This window comes from Tachypleus tridentatus, chromosome 6, assembly GCF_004210375.1.
Source record: "Tachypleus tridentatus isolate NWPU-2018 chromosome 6, ASM421037v1, whole genome shotgun sequence".
Classification (NCBI taxonomy): Eukaryota; Metazoa; Arthropoda; class Merostomata; order Xiphosura; family Limulidae; genus Tachypleus; species Tachypleus tridentatus.
In genome coordinates, this window is record NC_134830.1 from 152,828,356 (window position 1) to 152,840,716 (window position 12,361).

General features: G+C 34.1%; 1 protein-coding gene across 1 annotated transcript; it reads right to left on the minus strand.

Moving 5' to 3' along the window:
• Positions 1 to 141: 141 nt before the first annotated feature.
• Positions 142 to 3,539, minus strand: LOC143251789 (sulfotransferase 1C2-like). Its single transcript, XM_076503033.1, has 3 exons — positions 3,509 to 3,539; positions 2,734 to 2,899; positions 142 to 1,159 (listed from the first exon to the last, which is right to left on the minus strand). The coding sequence occupies exons 1-3, from the start codon at positions 3,537 to 3,539 to the stop codon at positions 685 to 687; spliced, it is 672 nt and encodes a 223-aa protein (XP_076359148.1). The 3' UTR covers positions 142 to 684.
• Between the last annotated feature and the right edge of the window lie 8,822 nt (positions 3,540 to 12,361).

Consider the following 12,361-nt stretch of genomic DNA (forward strand, 5'->3'; position numbering starts at 1 on the left):
ACCAGAATATCACTTTTTGTTCACTCTTTCTCTTTATTTGAGCATGTGTTTCATGTTTATCTTTGTCACACTGAAAACAAATTGTAAGTCTACACATTTAGCTTCACTGTTATAACATTTAATGTACCACACTTTTAACAGAATAGAAACAAATTATTTTCACAATATACCACAAATCTCGACACATTTTTAAAACAAGATGATAATTCTACAACATTCTTGATAACGAAAAACACACTTGAAATAAAAATGTATCTCAGAACGACAGCTATGGGTATTAGCACTTATTGATAAGCAGAGAACAACGTTTTGACCTTCCTAGGTCATCTTGAGGTTAACAAAAAGAATTTTGAGATACAATTCTAAAACATGTCCTTCCATAAGGAAACTATACATGGAAATTTTTTTTTATTTTCTCTCTCATTCTTTTGTCCAGTCGCTCTTTCTGTTCCGAAGTCATGTGATCACGCCAATCACCAATTTTCCCTTTTCTAAAAAAATCGATTTTCTTGAAATTTTCCATATCGTTCTCCGACGTTGGTGCTGGAAATTTTCCTGGACCAGCTTTCTTCTGAACTTCTTGGGACAAAGGCTCGAAAAATGTAATTCTGTTCTTCATGTAGACAAAACTAGTGTGATTTAGTATTTTACTCAGAAGATCTTCGTCAGCCAGGATTTTCTTACCTATTCTTTTCCAAGAAAGTGTGCAATTTGAATCACTGCTTCTCTGTGATTATTTTTCATATTCTCGTAAGTTAAAAAGAGGACATTGGGATCGTCTTTATGAATGAACCACGAGATCAAATGGTCAAAGTAGTCATTCCATGCCACTTGACCTCTGATGAAACATTCGAAGAAATCATCAAATGTTCCTTCTTCAAACTGGTTCACAGACACCATCTGTTTAGTGTGAAAGAAATACGACACACAGCAGTCCCAGGGGTTCCTGACAACGACAATATACTTACATTTCGAGCTGTAAAGGGTGTAAGCGAATGGAAAATGAACTTTGAAGGCTCTAGGGGGTGGAATATGTTCTACAGTCTCAGTTCCTGTGAGTTCAAGGAAAGGAAGTTCATTACCAAACATTTCATGAATTTGTGGAGGTGTCGTCTCTTCCTTAAGAATCTCCCATACTATACACATTGCTGGCCAAAATCTTAAGGCCAATGAACATAAAGAAACAAATATGCATTTTGCGTTGTTAGACTCAACCACTTATTTGAGTGGAGCTTCGAAAGATGAAAATAAAAAAAAACTTTTTAGCATTTAATAAGGAAAATGTGAACACTATGAAATTACCCTTAATACTAGCTGGCCAAAAGTTTAAGACCATACTGAAACGAAGTGTTAATCAGTAAACACGTAACGAAAGTTAGTCACTTCTGCTCAAGCATTAGCGTTGTCAACATCTTCCACTGACATCTCCTGTGTTACATTAGGTAAAAACATGCAAAGGCTAAAAGGTTGACAGAATTTGAACGTGGCAGAATTGTCGAGATGCAAGAGCAAGGTCTCTCTCAACGTCCCATCGTCGGTGAGATTGGGCGTATTAAAACTGCTGTTGCAAACATCTTAAAAGACCCTGAAGGATACAGAAAGAGAACTTCAAGTGGTCGATTCAAGAAAATGTCGCCGGCGTTGAGCAGGAGGATTCAACGGGTTGTCCAGCAAGACACCAGCCGATCGTCGAACCTGAGTAAGGCCCTTACTGAGGCAGAATGCAGCTCAAGAACAATAAGACGGCATCTATGAGAGAAAGGCTTTAAAAACCGTAAACGTCTTCAGAGGCCACGCCTCCTTCCACACCACGAAAGAAATCGGTTAAATTTTGCTGAGAAGCACCAAACACAGGACGTAACAAAGTGGAAGAAGGTTTTATTCTCTGATGAGAAAAAATTCAACATGAATGGTCCAGATGGCTTTCAACGTTACTGGCACGATAAGTATATCCCACCGGAGACATTTTCTACACGACACAATGGAGGAGGTTCCATCATGATCTGGGGTGCTTTCTCCTTCCATGGAACAATGGAGCTTCAGTTTATACAGGGGCGTCAAACAGCAGCTGGCTACATTGGAATGTTGGAGAGAGCATCCTTATTGACTGAAGGCCCTCGCTTGTGTAGAAATGACTGGATCTTTCATCAGAACAATGCTGCAATCCACAATGCCCGCAGGACAAAGGACTTTTTCATGGCGAATAACGTGATTCTTTTGGATCATCCAGCATGTTCGCCAGAACTGAACCTCACTGAAAATGTTTGGTGGTGGATGGCAAGGGAAGTCTATAAAAATGGACATCAATTCCAAACAGGCATGATCTTCGTGAAGCCATCTTCACCACTTGGAATAACATTCAAGCCAACCTTCTGCAAATATCGCTTATATCGACCATGCCAAAGCGAATGTTTGAAGTTATTCGCAATGACGGCTGTGCAACTCACTACTGAGACCTTTTGTTGGGCATTTCCTACCCTGTTCAGGACTTCTTTTTGGTATGGTCTTAAACTATTGACCAGCTAGTATTTAGGCTAATTTCATAGTGTTCACATTTTCCTTATTAAATGCTAAAAACGTTTTTATTTTTATTTTCCCTTTTCTTATTTTCATCTTTCGAAGCTCTACTCAAATAAGTGGTTGAGTCTAACAACGCAAAATGCACATGTTTTCTTTATGTTCATTGGCCTTACGATTTTGCCAGCAGTTTATTGAGTTCAGATTGTACCCCACTTTGGGAAAGTGACAATTATTACATCTCCTGGTTTGGGTTGGAATCTCATAGCAGCTCGGACTCTGTCCTCTTTGAACAAATACTTGGGGATTAATAACACGTCGATAAGTTGTGTTTGAGGTTTGATAAAATCTGTCATTTCATCCTCCAAAGGACCAGCTATATCTGTGATATAAACACCATAAATTATATATCTATAGTATAATACAAGAGGAAGGTAAGAAAAACATGGTAGGTTCACGATAAACTTTTTATAAATATATATCTCGATTATCCAACTACATAATATTTAAGTTAATAAACATAGTAATATCTTTTTGTAGTCGCCACGTGTAAAAAGTCATTTACATTAAAGAAAGAGACAACATTCTATATCCTTTTATCTAACATATAAAATAAAAACTTATCAAATTATGTTTATCAATTTCTACTTACAAGCTACTATAAACTGGAAATGAAAAAACTACAGTACGATCAAGTGATGGAACTATACAGCAACCGTTTTACGTACCAATCAGACAGATTGTACTTGAGTAAATAACCAGTTATTACCAGCTGGACTTTTTATCGCTGTTTTAGCTCAATGACGTCAATATAAATAAACCCAACAACGATACAGATAGTGCGTGCGAGTTTTTCATCTTGGTCAGTTGTGGGCAACTTATTTTTCATAGTAGCCACAACTGTGGCTGATGAAAACAATGTTGACCACACTATTAAAAAAAGAAAAAAGAAAGATGTTAGTTTAATCAAAATAATCACATTTTAACTAACCTTCAATGTGAAAACTGATGTGGGTTTTCATCTTCAAGTTTCGTGAAATTTGGCTTAATATCTATGTTCAATGAGCATCTGTATCTAGACTTGAGAAAATCTAGTAGAAAATGTTGACTCACACACATGTGGATCCAAACACGGAAAATAGTTTTTAAATTGCTATCTTTAAATTTGGAAGACTCTTATTTATCAGAACAGTGAGCCACATCTCTCTTATAGAACGTTTATATTTACCTTTTATGTGTTCTACACTTTGCAGGATAAGTATCTCATCTTTGAATCCACACTTATCCAAACACGTAAAGTACATAATTTCCTTACTGAAATTTCCTAAGTCAAATTGAAATGGATCATGCAAAAATTCAAATATGAATTTGAAATTTTTAAATTCGGAGAAACGTGATTCAAATTTTTGATCTAGTGTTTTGGTCCAGTTTACATAGAGATCATCTTTAGCATCAGATAAATCATAGTCTTTATTATTTTCTAGACAATTATTCAACTTTGCAAAATTTTTCAAATCATTCGTTTCTAATTGTTTCGCAAGAAGGTTTAGCTTTAATTAAAATTCATGAATATATTTTGATTGTTCGCTTATTATTTTACCTTTTCTCTGAAGATTCGTATTCAAATTATTCAAGTGAACCATCATGTTGTACATAAACTACAAATAACACTGTTATGACAAAGTTTCAATTTCAGATAAATTTTCAGTCTTACCTTTTTCAACAAGATTCTCTTTTATTTGAGGAAATAAGGAAGTAAATCGTTCTAAGACTTTTCCTCTACTTAACCATCTTACATTTACAACATCAGTAAGATCATCAAAAGTACAGTCATTTCATCAAACACCCAACAAGCTATCGATGGATGAGAGAGATTCCACTTTTAATATAATTCACAATTTTTACAACAGTATCTATCAAATTTTTCAATTCATTACTTTTAGACATTTGAGCACATAAATTTCCTGATACAAAATGCAATGGAAAGATGGCAGCGTGGACTTCACATTATTTTCAATTAAATGCTGCTAAAAAGAGAAACTAATCCTAATTTCGTCCCAGTCATGGCGGGAGCGCCGTCTGTTGTGGCATAAACTCAAATTGAATTCTTTTCACATTTAAAAATATGTTTCAAATATGTTTTTCCCCATGTTCGATCTCGTAATCCACGAAGGCCAAGCATTTTCCCCTCACTTGAAGATCCGAAGTTACATATCGAACCCAAAATATCAACTGTGCAGTGTTACTAACATCTGTTGACTTATCTAGTGCTAAATAAAAATACGAAGTCTTTTAGTTGTTCGAGCAACTGATTTTCTATGTATTTCGCTAACTCTAGCATTCTGCGGACAAATGTTCTTCTACTTAATTACAAATTATTTACATTTTGAAGAATATCATATTTTATTTTCAAATCATAATTTTCTAACAGTTTCAATTATCATAATCAATATTTCTTTTACTTCTCCAGCATCAAAAAACGATTTTTTTAGCTAGAATTCAAGCTACTTTATAGCTAGCTAAATGTAACTAGTTCTATCGATGATAAAAATATTTTTAGGCATCCCTTTTGTTTATGAAGTTATGCTTTCAGACAGCTAATTTCATTCATACGACTTTTGCTATTAACTGGAAATTTTACATCAAATTCGTTGTGAAAGTTGTTAAATTGTTGCTTAAGGTTGTATACTTTATTATTCCTAAAAACTTTGTTACACAAAAGACACATTGACTTATTATTTGCTTTAATCACTGCAATTTTCAACTCCCAGCTTTCATTAAATTCTCGTTTCACGTTTTTCCAGTCACGCGCCGTTCTCTTTACGTCAGTAATGACAGAATAAATTGAATTGTCTTTATTTTCTAAGTGTTCACCGTTATCTGGATTCTTTCATTTTCGAATTTTTCACAAGTTTTCGCAATACCTATCCATATTGTGAAATTAAAACCAAATGTATTTAAACACTTGAAAGTTGCACAATAAAAATATGTTTGCAAGAGCATGCAAAACAACGCACACTCGATACCAAACATCAAAACCAGACTGACCTTACAAAATGGGCTGAGTCTGTGGCAGTGATGAAGTGAGCGACATCAGCGATGACGTGGGGTAGTGTAGTTGCTGTTTACCAAATTTGCAATAAAATTAAATGATGGAAGTCGTTGATTTTTAAATTCAAGCTGGCTACAACTGTGTTATTCACTCTAGTGGCTATGGAGTTGCCCACCCCTGATCTAGGTTACAGAGGTCGCTGTAGATTCTTAATCGCAATAGGCGTAATTGAAAAGCGTTTAAGAAAATTAGGCTTAATATTTCTGAACTTTGTGCAGTATAAATGAAAACTTTGAATATTTTTTTAAAATGACAGGAGATATTATACAATAACCAAAAAGCGTAATATTTTATTTAACCATTTCATCAATTAATAACTTTTTAAAATAAATTTACTGAAGATTCGCTAAATCAGATGAACAAAGATAAAAAACAGGAAACCGGAACTGGTTAGAAATACTGTTAACAGTTTTTACACGAAGTCTGTACACACGAGTCTCTATAAAACCCAAAGACTCATTTATCTTTAAGTCAATTGGCCAAACTTTACTTTGTAATGAAAAAGGAATTGGGTTAATAGTGGAACAAATCCAATACAAGTTATATACACAAGTTATATAAGTTACATACAAGTTATATACACAAGTTATATAAGTTACATACAAGTTATATACACAAGTTATATAAGTTACATACAAGTTATATACACAAGTTACATAAGTTATATATAAGTTATATACACAAGTTATATAAGTTACATACAAGTTATATACACAAGTTATATAAGTTACATACAAGTTATATATAAGTTATATAAGTTACATACAAGTTATATACACAAGTTATATAAGTTACATACAAGTTATATAAGTTACATAAGTTATATACACAAGTTACATAAGTTATATACACAAGTTACATAAGTTATATACACAAGTTACATAAGTTATATATAAGTTATATACACAAGTTATATAAGTTACATACAAGTTATATACACAAGTTACATAAGTTATATATAAGTTATATACACAAGTTATATAAGTTACATACAAGTTATATACACAAGTTATATAAGTTACATACAAGTTATATACACAAGTTATATAAGTTACATAAGTTATATACACAAGTTACATAAGTTATATACACAAGTTATATACACAAGTTACATAAGTTATATATAAGTTATATACACAAGTTACATAAGTTATATATAAGTTATATACACAAGTTACATAAGTTACATACAAGTTATATATAAGTTATACACACAAGTTACATATAAGTTATATATATAAGTTATATACACAAGTTACATAAGTTATATATAAGTTATATATTACTTGATTATTGTACTTCTTTATTTCTCACACAGATCTTCTAGTTTGTACATTTTAAGAATGGTTTGGTTGATTAAGTGACTTATAACAAAATCCTTAAGATGATTATGACAGGTCAAAAGAACATCTTCCACCTCTCTTATAAATGTTTCCTAATTCAAACGTTTTGAAAAATACCACACTTCCAAACTTAACTAAAACATCAGGACCACTTAGATCAAAATGAGACAGACTGAAGAAATGTTTAAGCAGTTTGAATGGTCACAGCTTTTATAGTTCAATTTGAACTGAAAGAACTGCAAGGTTATTAGAACTGTACATAAATTGGACTGGAAACATGGACCTTGCGGACTATTCTCCGCTTCACCAAGCCAGTAGAGAAACTTTTGAGGGTTAATCCATTTTTTCCCAGGATTACAGTGATAAATCTGCTGGATTATAGCACCAGAAACCGTGCAGTTTTGTACTTAATTTCACACAAATTATCTAATTTCTTTATCTTTTCTAGATCCTTAAAAGTAAAACATGCTTTTTAAAGAAGTTTTTCATCTAAACTTTTATATTTTTACCCCTTATACTTTTGAAAAATAATAACAATTAGAAAGCACTAGACTTTCCTGAGTCTGTTCAACGAAAAGCTTGGTTTCTCCAGGTGAATTTTAAAATTTTAGTGGTTTGCCTGTGTGTTGTCAGACATTGAATGTTAGTTGATAGGTACCATGATGTGAACCCACACATATTCAAGTCTTTGATTAGTTGTACATAATCGGTATTAGTTCAGATGGTCATCTTCGGTATGTGGACAGTAGATTTAATAAATATTTTAATTATTATTTTCCTAATTCTAGCATGGTGACCATAAACATATAACAAAGTTCCTCATCCTTTCTTGATAATGAACCCAGTCTATTGATGTCGGTGACAGTTTTAATATAGTTCAAAGTAAAACTAGATTTGTCTTAATGTAGTCCTGCCACATACTACTGTTAAAAAGACAGGATGATGGCCACTTTAAGAAGACGCCATTTCTTTTCATTATTAATAAAGTGTATTTTAAAGTGTAGTAACCGAGTTGGTCGTATCTTTTTTTATCAAGGCTTCTTGCATGTCAGTTATGTCTTAAATGCATAAATGTATGGCCATCAGTTGGTCAAAGAGACCTTTAATGGATCTCGGACAACAAAGCTAAAATAACAAAAAAAAAAACAAAACGAAATTGATCGATTAATATCCAAAATTAATAGTAATTGTTTCAAATAGCTTCATTTCATTCAGAGGTTCCTGCAGTGAAGTTATAATAAAAATCTTTAGTAATGTGACAGAAAATACGTGTCATAATTGTGTGATATAAAAATACAGATATTTGACTGAAGGTACACAACTCAAGTAAAACCTCGAAACTGTAAAAAAGAAGTTTGAATTTGAGAAGTGTGTGTAGACACTTAATGGTTTGGGAAATGAATATTTGGACCTTGGGAAATTAAAGATTAGACACTTTGGTTATTAATATTCCTGAACTACTTGTTTTACATACATTAAAATAGCCTAGAATAGTGCTGTTTTATTTATAAAACTCTGGTATGATTACATAGAGAAACTATAAATATTACAAATGTGATAAGTTGTTTACATGAGATTTTAAAATATTTTGTGCTTTTTAAGTTTAATATTTTTAACTTAGGTTTTTTCAGTTTCTCAATACATACGTTTTGTATATTTACTGTAACAGAAGAAATTATGTGGTGAGTTTCAAAATATTTTATATAATTGTATATTTTATAATTTGCTACATTTGGATGTGCAATGCTATTTAAGTTTAAATCGACTCGCATTAAATTCCGGATTTTGATACCCGTAACGGACAGAGCACAGATAGCTTGTTATGTGGCTTTGCATGAACTTTAATAAAATAAGTAAGCAAGATAAATTCCGTTGTCACTCTGATCTTCCTGTTATGTTATCTTCTGTACCTGGTTTACACTACTAGCATGTATTCTACTGATGTTTTGACTCGGTTTTCCTTCCTGTTCACTGCTTTATGTCTTGATCTAATAAACACTTGAAACAGTCTGTTAAAAAACATGTAGGTAGTAAGAACTAAGGACACCTGGAGTTAGTGAAGTGGATTTATTTTTGTATAAAACCTGATACCAAATCAGAAAATGGGGTGAACAGACTTGAATGTTTGTATACCAGGACGGCTGGTATGGGTATTAAAACATTTACTAACAAAGCTGAGAATAACATTTCGACCTTCTTAGGTCATCTTCAGGTTAAAAAAAGGTTAATGAGAGTGGAAGGTTCATTCACCTTCATTGTGGAAGTCAATCTTCCTTTGACAGTTTTGACCTGTGCTTCAAAAAGTTTTACTGGATTGTTTCTGGATTCAGAAATTGCTAAATGGCCAACAGTTTAACAGAGTGAATTGTGAGTGACAATAAAACTAGGGCTTCTAACTTGTCCACTGATAATGTTCACAGTAAACTGTACCCCACTGCCAATGACATAATTCAACAACAACAAATAAAACATAATAAATCCATTACTTTTTAATCCTAATTTAATTAGAAAATCAACTGATGAGAAGACTGCAGGACTCCTTTCAAAGTCTTTAAAGTGGGAAAACTGTGTATCTTTAACTGTTGGCAACACAAATGTGATGATAGGAAGGAAAAGGATTTTGAAGGTTGTCGTCTGGAAAGAAGTTTTAATATCAGTTTGATGAAATTCTTGTTGACATTTGTTATCATTTGTACAAGAAACCAGAACTTCCAGAATCTGTGTAAGGTGGAGACCAAAACTATCTTGAAGTATGTGTGCACACACTGGCTGTCTCTTGTAAAATACTTGCAGAGGTTACATGAGCAGTAAAGACCTTTCAATCAATATTTTCCAGTCAAATGTAATGAAAATATGAAAAACAATCAATGTGAAAGCAAACTTTGTTTCATGCAACTTTGTTAACATCAAACTCCATCTTGGATTGGTGATGAAAAGGAAGATAAAACGAAAAACACAGAAAATTTCCTAAAGAAAGCCAAGAGAGTTACTTACTGGTCTCTTGATCAACAGGACATTGTAATTAATAATTGTTAAATAAAACATAATTAGTAATGACACCATTTTCATTAAGGTTTTCCCCTTATCCCAGTTCAGAATACTATTTATTTTAACTTAATGTTGACAGGCATGTGATGCTCTATCCACTTTACATTACAAGCCTTTTTCTTTGTTGTTCATGTCTTAATTCTTTACACGTTAAGCTTCCTTTCTGATTGGACCCAGATATACCAGACTGTGAGTCAGACTTCTCATCATGTTGTCATTAAATATATTACATTATTCATCCAGATTCCATTTTACAAGCAACAGTCAAATCCACTTGGTTGGTTAAACAGTGAACATTATTAACCGACTGATTTCTTTCTAGTAAATGATTTCAAAATGTATGTTACTTAGTGCTCAACACTGCACAACAAAGTGTTTGCTTCTCGAACACTGTTGGATGTTCCTTGTAGATTTTTGGTTGCTAATCACGAAAATCACATCCAACAGTGCCCATCACGTACCCTTCCATCGAAATCTTCACTTTTGTCATGTTTTTTCTTATATTTGTGCCAAAAATTTTTCGTTTTGTAAGAGATGTACGAACAATGTTTTGTGCTGTCTGGGCATGTCCAGGCATGAAATCAGGCCAGGTTGAAAGATGTTCTGTGGAAGTATGCAGCCTGGGCAGGCCAGAGTCAGCTTGACACTGTCTCAGCAGGCTATAAAAGTGGCTTGCATATACAGATGCTGCTCATTGGATTAATATAGACTTTATAGTGTGTACGTATTGTTTCAGAATATAGCTTTGCCCCAGTAGCACTGTAACAAGTAAGTTAGATATTATGGATGTTTTATAGGACAATTGGTGTAGGTCAATATGTCTTGTCAATGTCGTAACAGCCTCGATACATTTTGCTATATTTGTGGCGAGTATACGCTTGTTCATCAGAGACATTCAATGACTGGTCTTGTGATGAAAGCATATCATCTGTACTTCGGCTGTAAAATTGGTGATCAAGACCAGGAATGGGCGCCTCACATTTGTTGTGCGACGTGCTGTCTGTCTGAGAGCTTGGCTCAGAGGCTGTCATCCGTTTGCTGTCCCGATGATATGGCAAGAAAAGAAAGACCATGTGACGGACTATTTCTTCTGTTTGATTAATATGTCTGGTTTCTCTGCCTAAAACAAGAAGTCAATTGAAAACCCTAATCTGCCTTCAGCAATGAGACCCATGCCACATGACGACAGTTTTCCAATTCCGAAACCACCAGAGGAATGGACCTTAGACGAACCAGATGAAGAAACTGCAATGCAGGGAACTGGCAGTGACATTGATCTGGATTTTGAATCGTGCTCCTCAGGCGATCCACATCTCATAACACAGTCAGAATTAAACAATCTAGTCAGAGATTTGGGTCTATCAAAAGCAAAAGCCGAATTGCTGGGTCGAGATTACAGGAATGTTGTTTGCTGTCACCAGGTACGAACATTTCTTTTTTTCGAAGCCGCCAAGATGATATAACCAAATTCTTTGTACAAGTTGACAGTCTCTGTTTCTGTGTTGACATCGAAGGATTGTTCTTTGCTTTGGGTTGTGACCATGACCCGCAAGACTCTTTATTGATTCATCACTGTTAAGCCTCAAAACTGTTCTGTTACACAATGAAAACATTCACCCTTCAATACCTGTTGGCTGTACAGCACACATGAAAGAAACCTAAGAGAACATGGAAATGTTGCTGAAGCACATCCAGTCAGCAAGTACAAGTGGAATATCTGTGGAGACCTGAAAGTTGTTGCTCTGTTATTGGAACAGCAGTTTGGCTATACAAAGTACTATTGTTTCATCTGTGAATGGGACAGTCGTGCCAAAGAGTCACATTATTCTAGACAGAGCTGGCCACTCCATAAAAAGTTAATTTAAAACAGAAAAATATGGTGCATGAACCACTTGTCGACCCGGCAAAGATTTTTTTGCCTCCTCTTCACATAAAATTGGGACTTATGAAGAATTTCGTGAAAGCAATCAACAAAGAGGGCGAAGGTATTCGTTATTTAAGACAGATGTTCCCAAAAATAACTGAGACCATGATTAAAGAGGGCATTTTTGTTGGCCCTTAGATCAGACATGTTATGAGTGACAAGCGCTTCAAAGATCTGTTAGTTGGGCCGGAAAAGATTGCCAGGAAAGCCTTCAAAAACATTGTCGACAATTTTCTTGGCAATTACAGAGCCCCAAATTACATTCAGCTGGTAGACAAACTTCTCAAAGCATACAAAACAATGAAGTGCAACATGTTACTGAAGATTCATATCCTCCACTCACACTTGGACTTCTTACCCGCAAATCTTGGTGCTGTCAGTCACGAACACAGTTAAAGGTTTCATCAGGACATTGTT

Excerpts from the sequence above, each read along its gene's own strand:
- LOC143251789 (XM_076503033.1), bottom strand. The coding sequence starts at position 3,539 with ATGAAAACCCACATCAGTTTTCACATTGAAG. Across the intron at positions 2,900-3,508 it reads CATCAGTTTTCACATTGAAG|ATATAGCTGGTCCTTTGGAG; the intron begins GTTAGTTAAAAT and ends TTTATATCACAG. Across the intron at positions 1,160-2,733 it reads ATAATTGTCACTTTCCCAAA|ATTTTGGCCAGCAATGTGTA; the intron begins GTGGGGTACAAT and ends ATTGGCCTTAAG.